Source organism: Anser brachyrhynchus, assembly GCF_964034855.1.
Source record: "Anser brachyrhynchus genome assembly, chromosome: 6".
Lineage (NCBI taxonomy): Eukaryota > Metazoa > Chordata > Aves > Anseriformes > Anatidae > Anser > Anser brachyrhynchus.
In genome coordinates, this window is record NC_137700.1 from 27,155,456 (window position 1) to 27,181,272 (window position 25,817).

General features: G+C 42.2%; 1 protein-coding gene and 1 long non-coding RNA gene across 7 annotated transcripts in view; both read right to left on the bottom strand.

Moving 5' to 3' along the window:
- LOC308197088 overlaps nt 1-16,522 on the bottom strand; it is a 78,675-nt gene extending 62,153 nt beyond the window's left edge. Inside the window, exons 1-4 of one of the 6 annotated variants that reach the window (XR_013952566.1) lie at nt 16,107-16,500; nt 12,391-12,560; nt 8,835-11,056; nt 6,547-7,683 (exon numbers count right to left, since the gene is read on the bottom strand). This is a non-coding gene — a long non-coding RNA (uncharacterized lncRNA). Of the gene's footprint in view, nt 1-6,546; nt 7,684-8,710; nt 11,057-12,390; nt 12,561-13,710; nt 13,956-16,106 lie in introns of those variants that run through there. The other 5 variants (XR_013952567.1, XR_013952570.1, XR_013952568.1 and 2 more) reach the window with 5 other exon arrangements.
- A 4,916-nt stretch (nt 16,523-21,438) lies between these two features.
- On the bottom strand, nt 21,439-22,944 carry CH25H (cholesterol 25-hydroxylase). Its single transcript, XM_080597712.1, has one exon. The coding sequence runs from the start codon at nt 22,821-22,823 to the stop codon at nt 21,999-22,001; it is 825 nt and encodes a 274-aa protein (XP_080453838.1). The 5' UTR covers nt 22,824-22,944; the 3' UTR covers nt 21,439-21,998.
- Nucleotides 22,945-25,817: the final 2,873 nt, after the last annotated feature.

Genomic DNA, 25,817 nt, shown 5'->3' on the forward strand with positions numbered 1-25,817 from the left:
AAGCCTGCTCTTTGCCCCCTGCAGATTTTGGAAACGAATGCTTAATTTGGAAAAGGGATTACCAAGCAGAACTATTCTTATTCATGAAAGAAAAAAGCATGTTTCTTTTTTTAAATAAATGTGTTTACATAAGTGAGAGTCATCTGATATGCATCAGGTCAAAATAGGAAAAACAGAGAGGGGAAGGGGTAAAAGCAGTTTCTTTTACATCTTCACATGCTATATGTATCAAAGAAGGAAAAAGAAAACAGGAGAACTCTCTGAAAACACTGAGACCCCTTTGAGGTCAAGAACCAGTACAATTACACCAGTCACCCTTACATCCATGTTCAACACTTTGCCTGTGGTGCCCCCCTACAATATGTCAAGTGTTACACCCTGGAAGGCAGAGCAGGTTTTCAGCTATGAGATCTGTAAGCACCGTTTCCCTCAGGGATTCTTCCAGATTCTCTGCCCTTAAGCTTCACTTCCATTTCCCAAGCTGCTCCTCTCAGAAATAGTTACCCAGCAATGTCCTCTCCTAAACGTTCCTCAGGCTTCACCTACTGCTTATGTTAATGCCAAGCCCTGCACTTCTGTCTTCTAGCAGGGCTTGACATCCCAGATCTCTTCTCTGATGGCCTGCTTGGGCCTGAGCATCTCACTGGAAATGGGTAACTGAAGTGTACGGCTTTAATACAAAATACAAACAAGCATCCTCCGCCCTTCTCTATTTTCACACATGAGGAGGTGCAAATATGAGCAGGAGGAAGTCTGATTTAATGAAGAAAAAAGCTAGGATAAGCTTGCAACCATGTGCTGCTTTGTTCCATGAAGGAGGTGTGTAGCTATGCCAGATGCATGCTCAGGGAACGTTTCAGAGGAGTCTCCTTTTCTGTCCAATTGGCATATTTCTAATCTCTAGGGATAACTACCTATATGTGCTGCCCTATTTGACTTATCTTATTAATGACCCATTCCCTCCCCAAAACAACTGACTAAGAGCAGAAAGGGACTGAGATGTATCAAGTGCTGTTTGCTTCGCAGATACACTCCTGTCCCCCGCAGGCAGAATCCTTATTTTGAGGCAAGTTTGAACAATGCAAGGCAAAAGAAAATTTATAGCGTACATGTCAGGATTAATATATACATAAATCAAGATTAAAGCTAAAGATTTTAAACGGTCACAGATCTCAGCACAGCACCGTCCTCAAAGCAAAGTTACTTCTGATCTGCTTTCCCTTAAACCCAGAACCTGTTAGTACTAAACCAAAGGGAAAGCACTGAGCTCCATTACAAAATACACCTTCCGCACTTCAGGACATGGAGGCAGCGAACATTGATTCTGCTGGGGCAGCTCATGTCCTACTTGATGCTTTGCAAGGTGCTCTGGTGCAAAAGGGAAACACGAGTCCAGCCGAGCAGAGCTGTGCTTACCGCAGAGAGGCAGCAGGTCGTGAAATCCCGCTTGGGAAATTGCCATTTTTTTGCTGTTTCATACTTGTTTTGCACTGTATGCTCTGCCTGAAAGGGTAGGCCAGAAGAATTTTTAGCCATGAAGTTACTGCGGGGAAATTTTTGCTAAAAAAACTCCTACAGCTTGTGCACTGAAAACTGTAGCAGGAAACGTAACATAAAAGCAGCACAGTCAGTAAGTAATCTAGTCAATGTAAAACCAAAAGGGAAGAAATGCAGCTTTAAGTGCTACACCTGCTGAAGTTCCCACAGCAGCTTTCATGGGTTTATGCTCATATTTTCCTTTAAAATGCTCTTTTTTTTCCTTCCTCTACAAAAGAAGCCACACCGTCATTAAAGGAAACTAAGCAGACAGTACTTTCTCTATAGTCAGGCTCAGACTAAAATCAAACTGGAAAAAAAATTGCATTGATAGTTTGGTTCTAATTTCTCCCAGTTAGCTTATAACTAAAAAACAGTAAATCAACATTACATTGTTCCCTGAGCAGGTTAGAGTCTTTACTGGGGCATTTGCCAATCTCTTCGACAAATGGCTTTACCTACAACCTGATTTGTGTGATTTGTTCGGGTATCGGAATTAAACATGCCTAAGCACTTTGATTTTTAATACCATCATGCTAGCTGCTACCATTGTGAGCTGCCTCTTATTGACATTTCTAATTTTGTAGCCTTTTATTTCTGTGCATTGTTCTGCAAGGCAAACAAACCCTCTCAACAATCTGATATGTAGTATTCAACCCTTGTGATGTGCTTTGCACTTAACAGAGGACTACTCCATCACCATTAAACAGTGGACAAAAATTATACACTCTGGGTCTAATTCTGATCAGTAGAAAACTTCCCACCGCGATGTTAGGTTCAGGCTCAGAGCAGGAGGGGAACCCCAGCACGGGGAGGACCTGTCCCCCTGCTCACAGCTGCTCTGAAATGATGGGCGAGAGGAGCCACTGCTCTACTTCATCCACCCATGTCATCCTCCTTCCCTGTATTGTGACCAGACTTACCCACATGTCACTAAGATGGGAGCCACTCCAGTGGCTGCTGAGCACAGGGCCAAGAGGAATGAATTGCCTGCTTGCCATCTGTGTGCCAGATGAGGAAACAAATTGTTCCAGCTCACCTGAGGGTGAGTAGATGTTTGGGAATGTAACCTGTTACAACTCAGAGGTACTGCTAGCTCACGAGCTGGTTCTCCTACGATGCCAACACGTACTTTGATTGCCAGACTTCCTCGGGAAGCACAGAAGGGATTTTCACATATGGGAGTATTTGCAAACAGCCGTGTAAACATCCCAGCAGTACAGGCCTCCAATTAAATTTCCATCTGTCAGAACTGCAAAAGTTTCTAATGTATGAGGCAAAAAAAAACCCACCACAAACAAAGGTGCGAACCCATTGTAAAAGCAAGGGTTTCTTCTCTTTGTTGTCAAAAGCAAAAGCCCTTCCAGGGCTACAAGATCTACTTCAATGCTTTTAACAACCAAACCTTATTAAAATATTTTAATGTTTAGTATTTTAAAATATTTAACATGTAATATTTTTAAATACTTAATAGGATCAGAGCAAGCAGCTCTAAATGAAAACCAGGGACTGAGGTATTCCCCTCTGGTGTATGTAAGGCATGAGGTATAGGCAGTCAGAATTCCCCCCACGTTTCCTGCGGAACAGACACGGCCTCCTGCAACAGCCTGGCTATCTGGGGGAAGCTATCACCTTTTCAGCAACGTGCCTGATGAAGACAAACCCTCGCCCTGTTAGAAACTGAGCCCAGTTAGGACAGTGAGAAGGCTGCTGCACCCTTAGCGCAGATTCATCTTAGTCTTGACTGGTATCTGATAAACTACAGATAAACGAAGGTACATGTTGACATTCCAGTCACTTTCACTCTATTTGTCCAGGTCAAACACAGGGAAGCAAATCTTCATAAAGCCAAACCTTAAAAAATATCTCTTTAGTCTTGCAAGTGGTATCTCAGTGCTGCAAACAAACAGCATGCCTCCCTGCAGAACTCCTGAATTTTGGTGGTTCACCAAAGTACATTTAATTTTGATTTTGTTCAGTACTGGGGACCAGATGCTCCACTGTAGTTCAGAACGCTCTCTCTCCATTTTATGACTTTCACTGCTTTCTCTAAACTCATCTTGTACCCCATGATCACTGCCGGCCTACTTCCCCAGTTTTTGACTTTATTCTCAGTGGAAAGAAAGAAAAACAAAAAACACTTGTAACACAATTAGCCTGCTCAATCTGCCTATATGCTCACTCCTTGATGTCATTTTCTATATGCCTATGACTCAGTAATTTAACCCCACTCTATTTTCAGCAGATCTGGCCTCTCTTTCCTCCTTTCCTTTATGTGCAAGGCACACCCTGACAGCCAGTTCTTATCCTCTACCTCAAAGTGTTGTTGTCTGACCTCATAATTTTACGAGACAAGTTATGGAGATACGAAGTTTGTTGACAAACTTCAATCTAATGTAGATAAAGCCAAAAAGGGAGTTAATGTATAACACAAAAAGGAAATGAATGAAGAGGCAAGCTCCTAGTAAAACCCCCTAAGAATGTGCCATGTCAGGGTGTCAGCAAACTGCAGCGCAGGCCCTGGGCAAGACCGATTGATAAAGAGCTATAAAAAACTCCTGTAAAGTAAGAGCTGTGATTTGACTGTTTACTTTTATCCACCCAGGCTTAACTTTTAATCTAAAACAATCCCCTAGTTTTCCCCTACATGCTTTTCAGAGCTAGCAAGCACTTCCCCCAACGACCCAATGTGAACACTCCAGCTCAGTGGCCATACAACAGGAGGTCACAGAGCACATTTGCACCCAGGCTCCAAGCTGGCAGCTTCAGCAAACCTAAATAGAAGCTGTACATTAATGGACTTCTGCTTTTGACAACAGAGAGAAGAAACCCTCACAAAGAAGTAGCTCAAAATGGTGGTTTTAGGCTCAAAAATGATGACAGGGCTATTGAGAAAGGAATAATGAAGCTCAGATGTCTGTCACAAAGTGTTACCAAAAAAAGCAAAAAGTACTATATTTGCATCCTCAGAAAAGCTTGTAGTTCCTCTTTCTTGTCTGTCTCCTCACTCCAAGTTATACCATCTGCCTACTGAAAAACAGGGGAGGAGACACGGAGACTTCAAGTCTTCAGGTTCGATCCACAGCCAAATCTCAGCAGCTCTTTGTCTAAGACATTTCCTCCTTCAGCCAGCCAGCCAAAAGTCCTACCCATGCTCTCACCATGTCGACTACTGCATCACCCTTTTCTCAGGAGTTATTGAGCACAGTCCTTCGCTGCTCCAATCCACCTAAAAAGTGACCATGAAGATCAGCTCTCTCATCCTTTCTCCTCTGCTTCCTTCCACTGTTGGCCCCCATCTATACCACGTAAAATCGAAGCTCTTTTTCTTCCCTTCTAAAGGGGAAATCTACCTGCCCACCTGTACAGACAGCTTAGCTCCCAGAGCTCTGGTCATCCTTCTTCAAGGATATACAGTCCCTTGTGTCCCAGCACGCAGACAAGTGCTGACCAAAGCGCCCTCCCTACCTCCTCCCACCTCCTTCTCCCTTCCCCTCCGACCGCTCGGACCTTGCTGTAACCCCTGCTTCACACCTAGCGCACGCTGTGCTGGGAAGGGAGGCGAGGAGGGGCAGGAAGGATGTCGTGGGCACCGTGTTTACACAGCCCTGGTCACAGGAGAGGTCTCCATCCAGAAGCACACTTCCCAGACTCTACGATAATAAACACACAGCAAGAGCGTGGCCGGCAGAGCCGGGCTGCCCTCCCAGCCCTGCTCCCACCCCCGGCCAGGAGCAGCCGCAGGCAGTCACGATCGGAGCCATGGAGCAGGCCCCACATTTTGAGGCTCCTCGCCCGCTGGCCAGGCCCCCTCCTGCCCGATGGGATGTCAGGAACTCAGTGTTTATGGTGAACAAGCAAAAGCATGCCGGGGGCCCACGCCTGCATCCCCGCAACGTGATTCACAGAAACCCAGCGAGCACTTTCCTGTCCAGCCGACTGCCTTCCCTCCCTGCCTTACACGCTTTTGGCTGACACGCTGCCAGCAGGTTCAAAGGGCCAGCGATCCTGCAGCAGGGGCTGCTGGAAGGCGGCCAGCAGAGCAGGCTTCAGCAGCATCACCGAAAAGGAGGAGCGGTGCTGCTGCTGCTGCTGCACGTCCCAGAGGGAGCAGGGACGGAGGTCAGGGCTCTGGCAGGTCCTTGGGGGTCGTCACTCATCAGCTCGTGGGGGTTTAGTAATAGAAACGTCAAATATTTGTAGTAATAGAAACGGGAGGTGGCTTAAACCAGGCTGAACCATCACGGCAATGCCTGCAATCACAATCAGAGGACACCTCCAGCACACACACATTTGCTCCTCCACCCTTCTGCTTTCTCTGCATCTTCTGCCAGATGCGGAGCACTGGCTGCTGGAAAGCCAGGCAGCCTCTTCATCTGTGTGCAAGAATAAAAGCACACAGAGTCGTGAGAAGCCACTTGCACAATGAAGACATTGTGTTCCTGACTTCTTCACAGATAGTAATCTGTGCTGCTCGTGGAGGATCTGGGGGCGGGGGACATCAAAACCATCAGTATGGGAAGCATTTTGGTTGACATTCAAGTACAGCTTCACTCTATTAGACACTTTACCACCAGAAGTGACTACATCAGTCAGGAATTGAATACACCCTGACCTACATTTTCAGAAGCCAATAAAGAAGATGGGTGTCACAATCCACTTTCACACATATGTACTGATTATTTCAGGATGAATCAACACACACAGACAGAAGGTTGAGAGCTAGATTTTGGGTAAAGATGCAAAGCCATCTGAGTAGGGAGTGGGAGCAGTAGGAGTTTTTCCCAGTATGCCTGGGGAATTTGTATCTCGTACCACCGTCTGAGAATCAGCAGGAATATTGCAAGCAGACTGGTCTGACAGTTAATTTCCTGGTCCTGCTGCTATGTTTGTTATTAGCTTTCATTAGTTATGAGTCAACTGATACTTGGACAACGATTCATCCCATGCTCATTAGCAGTAAAATATCCTTTTTCCTTGATGATATTTCTAAAGTAAACTTGAAATAAGAGCATAAGGGGAGTCTTACAGGAATCTTGTGTAATGCCACTTTCTTTGGGAAGTTATCTGGCAGGCTGGGGCTTTGTGCTAGGTACCATCAAAAAGCTGCTGTTGTCTTACAAGGTTTTACATTAGCAAGGGACAGAAAAAGCCCTATTTCTCAAAGTGTGAAGACATAAATGTATCAAAAGGTTTCTCAAAGAAGTGTTAAGTCAGAGTTCATACTGACAAGGAACTCTAATTCCTTGGTTGAGAGGATGAGTAAGATTATAGTGCTGATCTATTTCCTTTGATGATTTTTGGTATCCCTTTTTAAGGTTTGAATGCAAGAGGAATGTTTCTAATGCAACCGAGTTGGCAGGGAACAGATCTCTAGCCTCTATGTGAGGAAACGTTTCTGTGACCACTCAAAGATGGCTCAATACTGCAGTCTACTTTCAGTTTTCACTGTTGTGTGTGTGCATGCCCTAAGGACAAGCTTATGCAACTGACCAGCACATGATTGCAATCGTCTGTCACCAGCTCCTTTCCCAGTGTCGCTGCATATCCAGCAGCTCACCTCAAGACGTCCTCCACCTCTTCCACAGATCGTGTCCCACAGCCCTGCCTCCTTTCCTTCCGCACCGTGCCCAGCTCCCCACCCTGTTCATCATTTCCCTCGTTTCCACAGCCCCCTGCCTCAGCTTGTTTTCTAATCAAAACGTAATCCATCAGGAGTTTGTTTCCGTCCTCTCTAAGGAAAACAGTGGCATGTAAAGCTACTACATCGTCCTTCACAGGAACCAGAGTTGCGTTGTTGTTGTTACTTTGTGGATATATTTTGTTTGCTGTCTTAAAGAAAACAAAAGGCAATGATGCCAGGACTCAGTCTTCCTTTGGCCTCACATTCCAAGCTTCTTTAAACGTTGTGGAGCATCATTAGGAACCTCAGCTCTGACTCCGACCACGCTTTTTGCAGAAAGCGGTGTCCCAGGCTGCTCAGCTCCAAGATCTTTTGCGTGGGCTGCCCCACACTTCACCCCATTTCCAATAACAGGTTTTAGGCTCTATTTCTCTGTGCTCCAGCTCCACTCAGCACGTTCCTGGGAATTTCTTTGTTCATTCTCACCCTTGTTTGTGCATTATGCTGTTAGAGATTATGTTAGCCTTCAGAAAAAAGAAAAAAAAAGAAAAAAAAACAGTTCGACAAAAGAGCTGTGTAGACCAAACTCCTATAAGCTTTCATGACTGCTTCAATAAAGAACTAAAGATTAGTATTAATTCTAAATCATATGTGATCTTTTCTATGCCATCTACAGTCACCTACAGTCACGACTCCTGTCAAGTTACAAGACGTATTCAGAAAAGATTAAGCAAGCAGGAATGAAATTACTTTGGATGTGGCAAAATAATTCTTGGGTATAAAAAAACCACAGCAATTAGGGTAAGAACTGAGAGTTTATGTAAAGCAAACAAGAGGGATGATTCAGCTGTAAAATGCAGAATGATCAACTGCTTTCAGGAATGGCTGGATCCAGACTTTTACTCTCACCATTGAAAAAAAACACAGAAGCAACATTTACAGGATCGACTTCTAGATAATCCAAAGGAAGTCTCAAGCAAAATGGGAGCCCAGTGGTAAGATGTCATTATTTTTAACATCTGGTTTATGTAAATTCAATGTACAAATTGTGCACAGCACCCTCAAAACAGAGGCTATGCCCTGATAACATCAAGTCATTCTTCCAGAGAGATTACAGAATTAAAATGTCCAACAAACCACAATATGCACTGTAAGTAGCCCAGCTAGGAAAAGCTTTTCATTAGCAGGGTTACTAGAGGAAGCATACATAATAATATACAGAAGATATATGTCCTGCATGCTTTCCTGCTTGCTATACAATATCAGTAAGATAAGCCTGAGTAAGGAAATGTAAAGAAAGAAAGGAAAATATGCTGTGCTTTGATGTCAGCTGAGATAGTAGAACACGTCCTCTAGAGATAGTGTCATACATACATATCAAATTCTCACATAGCAGACAGGTGATTTTTTTTCAGAACAAAACTAAACTCTTATTTGCTGAATAGTTGCGTCTTTGGATCATTAGAAGAACTAGGAAATCTCTATTATTTTTGCTGGGTCTAAAAGTCTCGACTTTAAAAAGTAACTAACCACATGATTCGTTTCCATTTTTCAAAAGCAAATGCTTTTATTATTGTTTACAAATTAAGCTAATAATTTTGTAAAATATCTAAAAATTCTAAAAATTCTGTAAAATATCTAGAAGTTAGAAATAACAGGAAACAGATAGTGTTACCTTCCTTCTAAAAACGGAAAGAGGAGAGTCGATTTGGTTCAATTCCAAATGACTATTTTGCCAAAGTGAGACAATCAAAGTCACAGAAAGCTCTGCTTTTGCTGTGATGCTTACAGCTGTTTCTGGACAGCTCTGCACATCTGCGTACCCCTTCCTGTGTGGCCCTGGAGGAGGGAAACCAAGGCTGTGCCCCTGCAGACACCAGACGGAGCACGGGCTCTGTTCCAGGCTTGAGCCTGCCCCCCTTACAAGCTCCGCTGCTGCACCAGCCCAGCTGTTATCAAGCTGTCTCCCGCAGAGCCACCCTGAGTTACTCCTGTACGGCGTGGTGGGCTCTGGGAGGATGCAGGAGCTCGATATTAGAAACAGCAGATGCTAAGTGGAAGAACAGGAGTCCGAGGACAGAGGAGTAAGAGTATGTGGTACTGGTAGGTAGAGGCAATGCAGATATGTTACAGGGTGGGACAAGATGAAATGAAGAGAGGGGAAAGGAAAACAACACACCAAAAGACATTTTTAGCAAGTAGTTTTGAAATGAAGAGCCAGGGCTTTGCATCCTAATGAAGTCGTAATGTTAAGTTGCTGTTTTCACTTTGGAATGAGTTTTAAATAATCGAAATATATTTCTTGCAGAATACGTGCGTATCATCAAGCTGGTAGGTCCCAGTAGGAAAGTAGCTGCATCGGCCAACTTTAGTCTCTCAGTCCTCACCTCATCTGAGCAGGAAGGGAGCTTCCAGTTGCAGGGAGACAGGCTCTGCCCTTCCACAGCCCTCAGAAAGGGAGGTCAAACTGGATGCTTGGCACATTTTGTGCAAGCTGCAGCAGCTTCACTGCCTAAACAGAAAGCATGTCTGCCACTCGAAGCTTACTTATTGTGATCTTCCTTCTTCTGTCTTCCATGAAGACTGGTTGACTGTCCTACACAAGGCTAGAAAATCACGGGTCTTCATTGTAATTCTGGACTGTCTCACCATTAGCATCACACACCCCTCTTCGAAGCTGACTCCACCCTTCCCATTCCACCTGTGGCCAGCCTGCAGCTTGTAAAGTAAAGTACGTGTGGGCAATACCAGTCACAGCTCTATGCAGAATACACACAAGTAAGATTTAGCATATGTGTTGTCATTAGGAATGACAATTAGGACAATTAGCCAATTAGATCAGGAATGAACATTTCCAATCAGATGAAGTCCAGCCACCTAACAGCCTCAGTACAGCTTGTAATTTTCTTCAGTTGTGCAAATCTCCAAGAAAATCTTTCAATTACCCTAAATTCCAGAAACATATTCCAAAACTTATAACCTATCCGTTCAGTAAAATACATATATATACATACATTCATCAGTGATACTTATCTGGCAGCAGATAAGAACAAGACACCTGAAAATCTTGGTCGGTGAAGGGCCATGACACACATCACAGGTTCGCAGAATCACACCGTCCTTAGTTTCTGGTTAGAAGAGGTGTGAACTAGCATCACTTCTGGCTGTTGATGGTTTTTCAATTTCCACTCCCTTAAGAGGAGGTCCAGCGACAGGTAATTAGGTTGACCAAGAACCAGAAAGCTTTTGGAGGCCAGACTAGCATTGCATTGCAGAGTCGCATGGCATTACACAATAGAAGGTGGAGGGAAAAAACACCCAAGAGAAAGAGGAGGAATGAGAACTATTAGGACAACACGTCTATCTTTAACGCAGAGCAATTCACTTTGCTACAAGACGACGGAGTGGGAAGGGGAAAGCACAGATAATTAACTTTAGCCAGTGTTTAGCCTAGCCATTTCCTTAGATTTTGTTCTACCACCTTCATAATCCTGCCTAGGGTCTCACACAGAGTTTTGCATGGACAGGAAACTCCCCCTTTACCACAAGAAAAATTCCGCTCTCTCTGTCCTTGAAGGCTGTTATTCCCCTTTTCTTTTACAAAGTTGAGAAAACCCCAGAAAACGTTTCAGATCCTTGTACTTTTGAGTACGCATTTTTTTCCCCTTCCAGATCCAAATGTTAGTTTCGGCTTGTAGGAAAGGTTGCTAAAGTCTTCATCGGCACTTCTGTTTTTTCGGAGGGGAGGTTTAATTTTCATCTTGACGTGCTGCAAGCCAAAACCAATCTTCTGCCTGAAAGGATTAGGGCCCACACAGTTATTCTTTCATTCTTTCTGTTCTTTACGTGAGAGAATTAACATCTGCTGGGATTACACAACTTGGATCAATGCAATACCTGCAGGCAAGGGTAAATGCTTTCAGAGTATTGCTCAAACAAAATAAGTGCAGCTCATTGTGACATATCTCCGAAAGAGGAAGTCTTTCAGGAGCTGGTAAAACAGTGTCTTAACTAGCTGTCCCTGCCTCTGGCTGACATCAAAATGCTGAAGAGGAACTACATTAATAATAATAATAATAATAATAATAAAGCCACAGTTTTCATTCTCAGATATGCTGCAGGGCTTTTTCTCTCTCTCCGGGTACATGGATGCACTGAGCCATGTAGGAGTGGGAGAAGGGGAGAATGGAGAACTAGGTGGACCTACGAGGTGCAAAGAGGTTTGTGGTGCCTGGGGGGACAGCTGGGCTGGACGAGGATGAGGCTAGGGCTGGTTTTGCTAGGGTGCAGGATTCACAGGTATTTGTAAGATGAGAGATGGAAGGGAGCAGACAGTGCGGATTGCTACAGGCAAAGAGGGAGGTCAGGGTACACAGTTTGGGACAGACCATATGGATCCATGGGACAGTCACGTGTAAGTAGAAAAAGCCAGATGAACTGAATCTACTTGAGCCAGCTTCCTGACCAACTTACTAAATTTTCAAAGACCTTAAAACTTTAGAGACAAGTAAAAGCAGTTTGCAATTTCTAGGACAATTCTTCATAGCAATTTCACCTCCGCTTAATCTAGAATACATTTAGTCCCAGAAAAGGATTGTTCATTTGATGATTAATGCCTCTGTTCCCAGGATTTATGATAGTTTATAATGCTATCATCCCATCTTGGGTCACGAACTAATCTAAACTATATAAACAAACAGAGAGGCAACTGACATATAAGCAGTGTTTGCGATTACACTGCAAACATTTGTGATGGTTTGTGACGATAAAAAAAAAAAACACAAAGTTACATGGTCATGCAATTAAATTGCAATACTCGCTTAAAACTGCTGCCATTCTATAGCAAAACTTCATCACATACAATATTCAGTCGTGAAATATATGCTGTGTAATCCACAGAAGTCCTTCCTTCATCAACTTCTGTAGACTTTGGAACTTGATTTTAGAACAAAGATTATTTAGCCCAGGTTTAAACTACCTTTCTCAGTGAATACCAGGTAGACTGCTACCCTCCTAGTGTTTTTAGCCACTCAAACTACCACTGCCCATCAGATGAGAAGGAAAGTGATGTCATTAAAGATTGCTCTGGTCATGTTCCTGCCTTGTTCCACTCTTCAAGTGGTTTCCGAAGTTGTGCATCCCTAGGCACACTGTTCCTCTTTTATCTCCCCACCCCCTACTCTTTTTTTTTTTTTTTTAAATCAGCCTTATATTTGTTTTGTAAGCCTCACCTGGTGAGCTTCTTTTTAGGCATCATATCATTACTGAAAATACATCAGACTTCTTGAAGACCAACAGCAAATACATGAAATCATTCAAGGACCCTGTATCTGTTGCACACTGCGCTACTTTAGTTAGCTGAATCAAACAGCTGGCTGGCTGGCTGGCATGCAGTGAGGGCCTAAATAAAAAAAAAAAAACACAGCAACATATTTTTACTCACTGCCAGGCTTCTTGTTGATATGAAAGCTAAAGATAAGATTCCTATCATAAAAGACTCCTGATACTATAGCACATCAAACAGACTTATGGAAATAAGTACAAGTTGGTGTTTAATACGTACAGAACGTCTGTCATATGAGCCAACTCCTAAAATTCACTCTGCCTCCTATAATTCACTCCATACTCCTCAGTGCTAATGTTTTCATGTGATGAGCCTGCCCCAGTTTGCCCCAGCACTGACCACCAGTGCTATATCCAGTTCTCCCTTTCATAAGAGTTGCTCTCCCGTTTTGAGAGCAAGGGTCACAGCAGTGGAGTTCAGCTTCCTTTGAATCGGTGTGATAGAGCTGAGCTCACCATTAGGTCTTTTCTATAGAACTGTTTAGTGTGGATCACGAGTTAGCTCTCTGATTGTGTCACATTTGTCTTCACTCTTTTCAAAGAAGAAAGAAAAGAGATGTACAGTTCAAATCAAAGCTGCTGATCTTGAGCCATAAATCCTTGTTTCCTGTGAATTATTCTCCTTCTGATTTGCATACGTCTACCACAAAACCCACAGAACCTCTGTCAGGTCCCCTCTGAGACAGCAGTACCTCCAGGTTTCTAAACTGTCTCCAAGATCCTCAGTTCTGTCCTACGCCCCCCACCTTCCCCTGTGCTTGTTTTGCCCCCAATGTCACTCTTCTTGTCTCGGTTAGCCTTTTATCCAAAGAACAGACAGTAGAGGCTGCAATTAACTTTGAGCTCCACATTTTCAAAGGGGCTGGTAGACTATGTCCATGCAGCGAACTACGGTTGGTTCCTTGTTACCTCTTCATAACATGGGGTTGTAAATATCCCTCTCCTCTGTGCAGCTACAATTTTCATAGAACCTTTGAGTACCTGCTGTCTTACAGCCTCCCCTGCTCTGTCCAGTGCTGCCGAGTTGCATAACCCAAGTTACTGGAAGACCCTGACAGACACCGCAATTGCATAACTGATGTTTCCTTGTGAAATTGGGCTATAAATGACACTATCACCACCATGCAGAAGTTTCAGCTGTCTTGTTCTCTGTCAGCATGTCTTGACTTGGAGGAAAACCCTGAGGTCACTTCTGAGGTCAAGCATACCTGCCCAGCTCTCCCAGCCAGTGCTCCTCTCCCGGTCCTCTGAGGAGATGTGGAGGGGTGTGAAACTACCAGCCACAACACTGGTTTGTTGTTGTCTTCAACTTTCTTACACCATACCTTATACACCACAGTTTTATATGTATAAGGGATATATATATACACACCATCATGGACAACCTCACACGTTGCTGGGCAGTCACTGGAACAGCCACACATCCATTCTTAATAATCTCATCTTGGAATTCCTGCCAAGCAGAATGAAAATGCAATTCTTCCCCAGAAGCTGCTGGCAAAAGTAGTTAGACTAAACACCAGTTACTTACCTTTGCATGACTTCAGTCCCAAACTTGTTTTGGTTCTTATATTAATCTTTTTTCTCTGCAGCTGTCAGCATTTTTTCTATTAGCAGGCTGAAGCACTGTAAGTCATGACACTGATGTAACGACAATTCTCAGAGAAACATTACACAACACTGGATTTTATACTTTCGTGTGCATTGTAACAAGCAAAACTGGTTTCCAAATCCCTCTCCTTATCACAGCCAGCTGGAAATTTAGTAGGTGCTACATCTACATTAAATAAACAAAGTTTATAATAATAGCACTAGGAAACAATATACCATTATTGCTTCTTTTGTTTAGATGTTAGTGCTTTGTTGATAACACACACCCATCAGTTTTTCAGGTATCTGAAAGGACCAGTGACAGCTAAGTCAAATTCAGACGTTTACATTATGTTTTGGTTAAATTCTGCTAACAAAGACATGAATACAGCTTTCACAAAATACATGTTATAGATCTATCTGCTCTTTGTTCACGACTTCATTGCAACCATCAGGAAAACGTAGGTACCAAGAAAGCTGTTTGGCATAACGAGGTAAAGCATGCAATTGATCTTTTCTGCTAAAATAGTTGGAAGGGTAAGAGTAGATATTTACTTTCCACTGCTATCGACATATTTCTGAGTTTAAAACCTCCTACAGTTCTAAGGTTCTCTCTTATTTTTACTTGCTTACTGAGTTGGAAAGATATATGTGGTCACAGAGGAAGAAGAACATGTGAAGTATAAAACCCACCAATTTACTTTGGTTTGCTGCAACTATAATGATTAGCATATAATTAATTCTCAGCAAATACTTAGGTCTCAGAACCAAGTTTGGCAGCAAGAAGCAGGTGCAACTGATAACTCATTCCTGAAGCTAGAAGGTCCTTTACTATGCCTGCAGCCTCCTGGGAGGTACCTTCTTACTCTGTTGAGCTCCTGGCACCTAGAGTCTGACCAGGGTTTCAAAACAATATCAAAAATAATGGTATTTGTAGTGCTGACTGCAAATTATTAGCATCTGTCAGGTTCTAGGAACATGAGCACTCATTTATCCCATTACTCCGTGATCCTGTGAGACCAGCAGTGCCGCAATAACCCGACTAAACAGGCAGAAGAAAGGAAGTAGAGAATCGTCGGGTTATGCTGATCCAGCTGAGCACACATGCCTTTCTACGTACACAGCACTCTGCTCTTTTCTTACAACAGAGAGAATAGATGCACACATAAGCTTTCAGGAGAAAATCAGCACTTCTTGCCTAGCTGTAACATGTGCAGATGAAAATGAAATCCCTGCTTCAGTTTCTCAAGGCACCAGTCTGAGTCACAAGAAGCGCAAGAGAAAATGGTAGAAATTGTATATAGCATATGGGCTAAATTACACAATTTATTTCTGGAAGAGAAGAAAGCAGAGCAGTAGGCCTTGGGACTTAGATTTGGCAGTGGCAGGAGGGGGATTTTTGGTAACAATGAAAGGATTGGGACTTGCTAGAAAGTAAATACAATAACCGAGCGTGAGTGTGGCACTTCCAGAAGAGGGTTGCTACATACCCTAGCTGCCTGCCAGTGCTTTCGCTCCAGCTGCCTGGCGTGGGCAGCCGGCACGCCGCAGGGCAGGAAGGCCGCCAAGTGGAAAAGCGATTCCCCAGGCCAGCCATAGGGAGCACCGGGTGCTGCTGAAACCAGGGCAAGTCCTGGCTGTGGGAGCAGAGGAGGGATACCGGCTGGAGTCAGCCAGCCCCACAAACCTGGGCATTAAATGCTCTTTGGCTTTCCTTAACGCCCAGCACGGCCTCTAAGCCATCACCCTCACACAAGCCTTCCTGAGTACAGGCTCCACGGGCTTCAGGTTGGGCCTGACCACAGTGAAATGGCGGCTGGCTCCCTCAAACACCACATCCTGTGGGTCTGCATCCACATTGCCCCACTGACTCCCAAGACATGACCACACCAGAGCCCTCAGTCCCTGATATGTCATCTACTTGGCTTCCTGACCAGAGGACCTAGCTCTGACACCCAGGGGAGAGACCGCGAACTGGAGCGTTTGAGGTACCCCAACCCACAGACATACTTACATGAGTTACAGGCACTCAGCGAGCACAGAGACAAACCATGAACCCCCAGGAACGGGACTGAGGAGGGGAAAGCTTGCTCTTCTGCCACTTTGAGCTTGGCTTCTCCACAGCCCAGGGATGAGCTGGGCTCAAGGAAGGAGGTAGGAAGGTAACAGGAGGCTCTCCGCAGGGAGAAGCACCTGAAACGCAGGCTGGCCTGCACGGAGCTGAGCATGAGAAGGAAGAGGCAAGCATTTGGCTCTCAGGGCAGCGTTTTAGGACAGGTTGTAAGATATAAGCCCCTGTGTGCAGCAGGATTTGTACATACATTGTATTAGTTGTTTTCTCAACTGCTGTGTTTTCCAGGCACAAGGGAGTGATCATCTGACTGCCTGAGTGAAAAAACACTGCAAACCTGGCAAACCAGCTGGCAGTGCTCAGCCAGTTTTGTGAGGGGAGCCATCAGCAGCTGGAAATCGTTTGGAAAAAGAGAACAGTGGTACAGAAGGCACTTAAGATGATATAAGGGGGGAAGGCAGCTGGTCAGCATTTGCTGTCTCCATAAGCTCAGCTGATAAGGCCACCTCTGAGCTTGCAGGTTGTATAAGCTCAAACATCAGCAGAGCATGCTCGGTGCTTAATTGTTCCAGCCCTCAGCACCCACGTCATTCCCATATTTGTTTTTTCTGGCTAGCTCGACAAACTGTTGAGTCAGATATTTTGAATGGCTCCAGAAGTTTTGTAAATAAATCACTTAAAGGGACTTTATAATTACCAAAGTATGTTGTTACTTAGGGTTGTAATCTACAGCTTTTGTGAAAGTCTGAAAAGGTGTATAACCAGCCTTATGTCAATAGTTTCTAGTAGTACTTTTTCAGAATATTTTGATGGAGAGGGTACTGCTTGCTCAGCTTAAAACAGATTTCCAATAGCTCATCCTAGACTTTGAGCTACTTAGCCCTCCAAATTGCTCACTATTCAGTACTGAGGGCAAATTAAAGTACCTGCTGTCTAAACTCTTGTTGGAAGTACTGGTAATGTATCCTTCCACATCCCTTCAAATTGCATATCTATAATATTACAGTTTCTCTCCATACATTCAAATCAAACTAGCCGTGTTTCTGCCTGCCTGGCCTACCAGCCATCCAGCTTGGCTGGTTAGCTTTTTGGGTTTCCATAAGGAAAACCTGTTATCTTAAAACTCCAGTCCATGTGCTTTTTTTTTTTTTTTTTAAACTTATAGCTGACAGAAAGGTATGCTTGCATTTATGCTGACTGAAGGCAGAGCTACCTGTTGCATGTTGATGTATTTCTCCTTTCTCTCCTTCTGCTGCCTTGTCCACACCTATAGCCTCGACCATGGCAAGTCATGCAGTTTGGGGGATGAGGTGATTAGTAAGCTTTTCAAGTCTTCTTTTAATAAATTAGAAAGTCTGAAAAGAAAGATTTAAATTTTTTTTCTCAGTATTATTTTCCACAGCTAAAGGCCTCTCTATATTCATTCTGTTTCTCTTAAGAGTCTGGAATGCTTGTGTTAGTTGCTTTGGAGGTGTGGGGTGTTTGTGTGTCCTGAGCAACTTCCAATTTCCAAAAATTAGAAACATATTTGAGTTTTTGGAAAGCAACTGTCTGGTTGTTGTTTTTTTATAAGGAAAGCATAGAACAAACAAAACTCCAGATTTTATGACAAAGACCTTTCAGATTGGATTATACTGAGCGATGCAGAACCAGCCTAAACATTGGAGCAAACCAGCACATCCACCAAGCCCAGCACACAAACCCAGGGTCTTACATACGGTCTGTATGCAAATGTGATAGTAAACTCACACTAATTAGTCTGTCATCCAAGGTAATCTGGGAATAAATCCACAGGGTTTTTGTAGTTTGTAAGAGTTTTTCTTTTTAAACTCAGATGACTGATTTTTCAGAAGCAGCCTCATAGGTGCTTCAAAAAGGAGTGAACGGATGTGTGCAGGTAATAGTGGAAGCTTAATTGTGGATTAAAGCAAGAATAAGTAAAATTGCTGAGTTCACTAAAGTAAAGCCACATCAAAGCTATGCACTGCTTCCAGTAACTTGGAGGGGCAATGAATGACAATTTAATGTTCTGTCATTAAAAACTGTTCCAAAACTGCTTTAGAGATGGAATAGTCTGATAGTCTTAAACCTAACACACTAGATTAACTGATTCACTAAACCCAGTAATGACTAATTTTTCAAATCATAAAAAATTATGACTGTAGACTGTACACTGTAGTGCTTTTCCCTGGAAGGTAATTGCATTTGATCAACATGAATAAGGACAAAGCAATTTCCAGAAGTGAATATTGACTCAGCATGGTTCTAAACTTCTCAAACTCTCTGAGGGACCCAGAGAACACATTTTCCTCCACCTACTAAGCAAAAAAACCAGTCCATTTGCAGTGTTGTAAATTGTTACTTTAAAGTTGCAACACCTTTAATCATTTGAAAGCCTCAGCCTAAATTTCCATAGAAGTATAGTGTTAAATAACTAGTGAGAATTTCGGAACTCCTGCAATTTATAAGATCAGACAAACAGTTCAATATTTAACCATGTGCCACTTTTCAGAACTAAGATACAGCTACAGAGAGATGCACATAAAATCTTATTTCTTTGACCTTCATTAAATTAGGATTTTGAGACAGATAAAGAAGACAATAGCAGCATCAAAAGTCTCATTTTATAGCTTCAAAGATGTGTGCAAACATGCACTATTTGCTCACAAAGCACAACAGATTGGGTTCCAGCAGATTAGATAGAAAGTCTGTGGCACATCACACCACATTGTAATGAGGAAGGAAGCTAGGAGAATTTTGGAACAGAATAGAGAAAGTTGGTTTTGGTTTTCTGACATAAACCCTTACAATAGAGTGTCATGCTGTTCCATTTGCCTGGTAAAAACTTGTGGTAAGACTATGAGGAAATGCAAATATGGGAAGTAACATCTGTAAAATCCTGTTTTAAAATCTCAGCACCATCTATACACAAAATTTGCTATGCTCTCACGCTCACTGACACAGTATATGCTGAACTTTCAATGAAAACAGGAAAAAAAACACAAATTTTATTTGCTTTGCCTTCAGTATATGTTTTTGCCTATATTTTGCTTTTCATTGAATTGCAAAAGCCTGAGGTTACATGTTTGTCTGAGTCTTCTGCTCACAATTTTTTCTCATACATACATCTAAAGTTATATTTTACCATTAGAGAAAGTGCTTCAAAGTACATACAATATGAAAACAATTTCCATCCCTCATGATATAAAGCCCGTGTTACCTACAAAGCATTGGAGAAACAGGGACAAGGTACGTTAGGATCATGTAATGATGACAGAGATTTCTAACATGGAATGTGAATAAGCCATTCTGAACATGTACTTGGAAAATTTTATATGACAATTAGTCTTACTTTTATTTTTTTAGTATTCCAAGCTCATGCAATAACAAGCCTTTAAATCAACATTCCCAGCCTGACTGGCAAGAGGTTCAGTATAGATATAATCTGAAAATTCCGTATTTGAGGAAATGCAATCTTGGTATCTGTCTGAAGTCATCTAAACAGGTAGGATGTGAGGAACAGAGGAGTTGGCGGACTCGTCATGATGTACATTCTCCCTTTGCATTGCCACCTTGAGCCTCCTTGCTGGTTATGCTATACTCACAATGTTGAATGGGAATATCCCACTTGACTTGATAAGTGCAATTATAGTTTTGTCTGCGGGTGACTGGGACTCTTTCTCCTGTATTAAAGTGCTTGCTACATATAATCTGTTAAGCTTCACACACACACACAAAAAAAGCAGAGTAAACCCCATGGGTTCAATTACAACTTTGCTTGTTTGATTTGCTCATAGGCTTCTTATAGAGACATACCAAAGTTAGCCTTAACTTTGCTTACTTAGAGAGTCAATAGTACGTAAAACAGACTATTAGAGTGCAGTTACAATACATAGTTATATTATCTGGCATAACCCATTGAAACCACAGAGTATCCCCACCAGATGTTCAGTATTTGCTTTGCTGAATTTGATGGGATTTGTAGAACTGAGTGGGTAACTTTGGGATACCTCAAAATGGCTAAACAGCTCAAGGAAATCAGAGACTGTATTTTGCCTCCTGCATTTGGCAAAAGAAAAGAATACTTACTTTTCTTTGTAGCACACCCCAAAATACTTAAAGATTATAATAATCAGAAAAATTGGGAATTTGTTCTTTCAGCTGAATAAATGCATGGCAAAAATTCCAGTTCTGTAGACTCTGCTTTTGCTCTCAGGATGCAATTTTGTGTCATGCTCTTACCACTGAAAAGAAGCACTGCATTTCTGTGATACCCAGAAAGCAAAGGCATAAGTCGTATGTAATGACTGCAGCACTTCATGCTATTTATGAAGATGTTCATCAAAATTATTTCATGTTATCAAAAAGATGCAGAGTGTCCAAAAGTACTGCTCCCGTTATAAGTTCACATTATGGGAAATATTAAGGGCTCTGTCTTCTCCTGGACAAACAGCCTCTGTAGGGTCACAAAACCCCCTAGACTGAACAGAATGACTATTACATTTCTGGGTGATGATGTGTAAGCATTCATTACACACTCTCTATGTTACTTGCTCTTTTCCTTTTCCAACCACTTTCCTGAGCAGTTTATTAGTAATACAGAGGATACAAGGTTATCAGCATTAAAATGTTATGTAGTGTACACAAGAAATCCATGTGGATTTCTGCTGAATGAGATACAGAAGACCTGCTTATCTCTTCACGTGTTTTTATTGTGTTTTTTCTTTTTCACTGTGATTTCTCTGAGACTCTGTGGTTAATGTTTCATACAGAACTCTTCTTCTAACAACATGTATCCACGTTCTCAGAGTTTCAATTGCATTCCCCTGAAATCTGTATGAAATATTCCTCTATTCTGTAGAAGCTTTATTTATATTTCTTGTCAGGCTTTTGCATGCTAGTACCAATTAAATGACGTGGTTGTGAAGGACCAATACAGAAACTGCTCCTGTTCATTTAAGGGCTGCTTAATGTTCTGCTCTCACACTGCAACTTCAGTGAAAATAATTCAAGCTTCTTAAAGACGTGATAACAAAATTTCACCCTGACTTTTAAAACTGCATTATCCAGTTTCTACCAAATCAAAACCAATTTAAAAATAACATGATTCTGGAGGGGAAAAAAAAAAAAAAAGTGACTCACTTTTGAAACAATATGACAACATTTTAATAAGAAACCCTGACGTCCGAAACTGAAATAAACTACACCTCTGCAAAAGAAATCATACATGTTCATAATATGAACAGAGGAATGAATAACATGAAATGAAACGTAATTTTAAAAGAATGAGCATATTTATTTCCTGTTCAAGACAGCACATCAGGATTTATAATATAAATATAAAAATTATCGCACAGTCAGCAAACTAGCTTTGTTTGGCAGCATTTTTTTTACAATATCAGTGTACAATAATATGCTCTGGCAGGTTAAACTCCACAAAATCCATGCTGTGTACCTTCTCTGTTTACATCTTACAGCAGTAAGATAATTTTTTCTGGTGTATGTATAAAACATCATACATAATACAATACATGCTTTATGAAAGCTGAAAAGAAGGAAAGAAGAGAGAACATATATCTCTTAATGCTTCCCTTACACCTATGACTCAAACAAATTTAAGTAACATATTTACTATGGCTTTACAGTCATATAACATAGGAAGTTCCAAGTATGCATACAAATACATATATATTAAAAGGATTTGTTATAAATAGCTATGGACTTTATAAGTAGCTTCAAATATACAATCTTCTGTATGTCTTTGAAAAATTAATGTCCCAGTTTAGTTTATCATAAAAAAAAAAAAAAGAAGAGTTCATCCACAGGCAAATATTCTTAACTAGAATGTGACTCTGTGAATGTCCCAAAGAGTCTGTCCCAGTGGGTGAAGTAAGGAGCATAGTTTGATTTGAATTTCAGATGATGGAGATCGTGATGCGGTGCTCCTCCATACCAACCAAATGGCACAAGTCGGTGAGTTGACCACGGAAGGTCATATCCTGAATGGTCCTCCACTGACAGCCAGATGTTTACAAGGAAGAAAATCATTTCTGTCAAAGGATGACAACCGAGGAGCAATGGATTGATGGCAGCAAAGAATCCCAGTGACAGCAGTTCCCATACACTGGAATACTGTGTAGTGAGAGCAAATGTTGATATGTGCTTGTGATGCACCTTGTGGAAGGTCTTGTAGAGCCACGGCACTCTGTGATGAAGCAAATGCCACAGGAAATACTCAAAATCAAACAGCAGCAGGCAAATTACTACTTGCAGCAGGACTTCAGGCAGCTCTGGAGCTATCACCGGTAGATTCACTGGTTTCCAGTACCAGTGGAGAAATGTCACCGGGAAAATCCAAACCACATGGTGATACGCACTCTGAATAATGCAAGGCACCATCATTCCAAGAGTTGGATAGTTCTGTGGCTGGATTTTGTATTTTCTCAAGTTTGGCAGTCTAGTGCTGAAAAAGTCCAGTGCAATGTAGGGAAGACAGAAAGCCATGTATGCTGTAAAAGAAAACAGCACTGGAAAAAACGGTGAATTGATCAGTGGCTGTTTTGCTGCGACAAAGTCCCAAAGAAACTGAAGACACAGCCTGTCCTGTTGTCTGTCCATTGCGTAGCAGTGCAGCACTCTGTCCGGCACGCTGCAGTTCATGCTGATTTCTGTCTGAGACTCTCTAAGTCCTGCAAGCCTTTATCTAGGCTGCTCAGAGGAAAACTCCGCCCAGTCAGAAATTCTCCTTACTTAGCTTGGTAATACGTAGCGTTAAAGAGGAAGTTCCCTTTCCTGTTGTACAGAAGCGGTGTAATGCATTACAATCTCAGAACAGAATTAGCCAGCCAGGGTAATCACTGAAACTTCACAAAAGGCTTGCATGGTAGGAAAAAATTATAAATGCAGAACTCTTTATCAGTGGATTTCAGAGAAGGAGGGTAGGAATACTTTCCGCTCCACTTACTACATACACTTAAAAAACTGCTGTCTTTTACTCATTTAAGTTGTACCATCCTTTGTTATCCTTTTGCCCTTAAATGTGAGGAAACATAACCTACCATTGATTTTTTCTGCTACCAAAGATGCATTATGTACCTAAGCTCCAGGTCTGACCCGCGGATGTTTTGTGGCTAATGGATGTGTGCAGACACATATTTTCCTAACAAGCCCCTTGGTATAAAATAGGCTAAGTCAAAATCTTAGTAAGACATACACTGTGCTTCCAGCCTGAATGTAGTAGCTGTGACTTATCTCAATCTACTTTTGAGGCCCTGTTCTCCACTAACCACTTGACATGACAAAATCCACTTGACTAGATGCAAAACTGAGCCAACAGACTATCCCTCATTTTCTGGGAAGAATACTAGTTACAGTGTCATTTTCCTTCCAAACAGGCACCTAATGACAATTATTATTGCATTATTATACTATTCGCTCCACAACTTAAGAGCTCTTTGAGTAATATGATAGGGATATCATCCTTCACCCAAGCATGATGCAATTCAAAGATCCACTGGTTAGAACAGTGTCCTTTAAATGATCTTCCTTTGACCGTAGGCAATCACTGAACAGAAAAAAGCTAGCAGGCTTGAGTCCCAGCATTTTAAATTTGCTAAAAGTATTTTAGGGGTAAAAGATGGAGGTCTTGATTTACTTCTAAGACATTGCTTCTCTTTGTGCTTTTTGAAAATGACGAACAAAGCTTTGAATATTTAGGGAAACAGAGTTTGCCATCAGCTTCCTATGAACTCACCTCTTTTGTAGGTACAGCATTTATTCTAATATTGGAAGTGAGCTCAACTTCCTGGATGACTTTATTAGCTTGTTCAGATGATTTTCATTCTTTGCTATTCAGAAAAGAAACCCGATGGAGATACAGGAGATGGAATTTCCTTGCTTTTAGTAACGATGCAATAGCAGTGACCTTTTCTGATCTATGTGTAGACTTTTCTTAATCCTTAAGTTTCAGTCTCTGATATTTCATCTTTGAGAAAGTCCTTCAAGTAAGTACAGATTTTGCTCCCTTCTTAGACTTCAAGTTTACTGAAACAGTAACATTATTATAATGTGTGCTATTATTCAGGTAATCATAAGTTATTTGCTGGAGACAGCTCTGGTATGGCCTTCAAAGACTCTATCTGCGGTATTTTAGAAATAGATTCAGATGTTCTGCTGGTGTGAGACTGTGCTGTTGAACTCAATGAATTCAGATTGTTGAATGTAGTGAAACTAAAACCTTGTGAGATACACTAATCTAATGGATGAAGACCTATATTCAAGAAATTCATTTCAGTCCTCTGACTATATTTTAACCTGACCTTCATTTCACAATAAGAATGTGAAAAATGCATTTGTAACTCATTCACTCTCTGGGACTGAAAATTTTATTTTAAAAGATGATTTCTGTTGATTTATGTAGTTACAATCAGATGTTAAGCCTCCCAGATGTGATACGGTTTCTATTTTATTGGGATTATGCAAGGACTGATTTTTTCCTACAACGTATTTCAAATCTGCCAAAAGGGAGATTGACAGAAATTGTTCATCTGCCCTAAAGACACTGTTCCAACTAATCCCTAATAACTACGTTGAATTCTCAAGAAGTTGTAAAACAATAATGCCTATCAGCTGAAACGTAAAGAATCAGCATTTTGCCTGCAGATTATGTCATAGAAAAGTATTCTTAAGTCCCTTAAGGAAAAATTACAGAATTTTGCAGCCTTACTGCTTATCCTGCAACATGAAGTCCAAGCAAATCGAGGACTGCAAGCAGAACTTACCTCGGTGACTGCCTGCAGCTCCGAGGCGGACAAAGCCATCAGCGGTGCACCCCATCTGCTGGTGCTCAGGAGGATGAACTCCGCTGACAAGTTTTGCCCTGCTGGGTATTGATTCGGGCTCTGGAAAGTGGATCGTCATGCATCAGAGATGGCAAATCCTTATTCTCCAGAAACTGGTTTCAAGCTCCTTGCCTTTGCCACCAAAATGCATTTATTTCACGTTTTCGCTCCTCGAACTTAGGTTTCCTTGTCAGCGCAAGGTGAAGAAAAGACAAACTGCATGCAAATCCTTTCTGTATTTAATTCAGCAATACAATCCCAGCTTTTTTCACTCAGCTAACAATGCTGCCAAACTCTCCCATGTGTTACAGGACTCTAAATGGGTCTCTTAAAAAATCAAGACTGCTGCTCTGGAGTTTAGGTTGAAGGGCACATAGTTTGGAATGAGGCCCCGCAAAGGGTCTCAAATAGATTCCACATGAGCACAAGACACAAGCACCTACCCCAGGCTGCACAAGGTAAACAGCAAAACACTAACAAGTGGTTAGGAGAATAAAGAAAAGTTAAGATGAGGGAAAATCAGGATCAATAGGCCGAAAGTAATCTCACAACAGCAGGGGCAAAATTTTTCTCCCTCCTGCTCTTCTCCCCCCCTCTACGGGAGAGTGCCAGAGATAAGGCATCGCCCGGTGCGTGCTGAGCCCTCTCTACCAGAGGACGGGTGCCGGGAACAGAGACCATAATTTATTGAGGACAGTGACAGGGAAGCGGGCTGGGGAGCAGAGCACAGGCGGTCCCCCCTCCCGCTAGCGAACAAGCGGCGCCACGACACGCCAAGCCCGGGGCTCCCCCCCTCGACGCGCCGCGGGGCCGC

Coding starts and splice junctions, on each gene's coding strand:
- CH25H (XM_080597712.1), bottom strand. CDS start 22,823: ATGAACTGCAGCGTGCCGGACAGAGTGCTGCACTGCTACGCAATGGAC.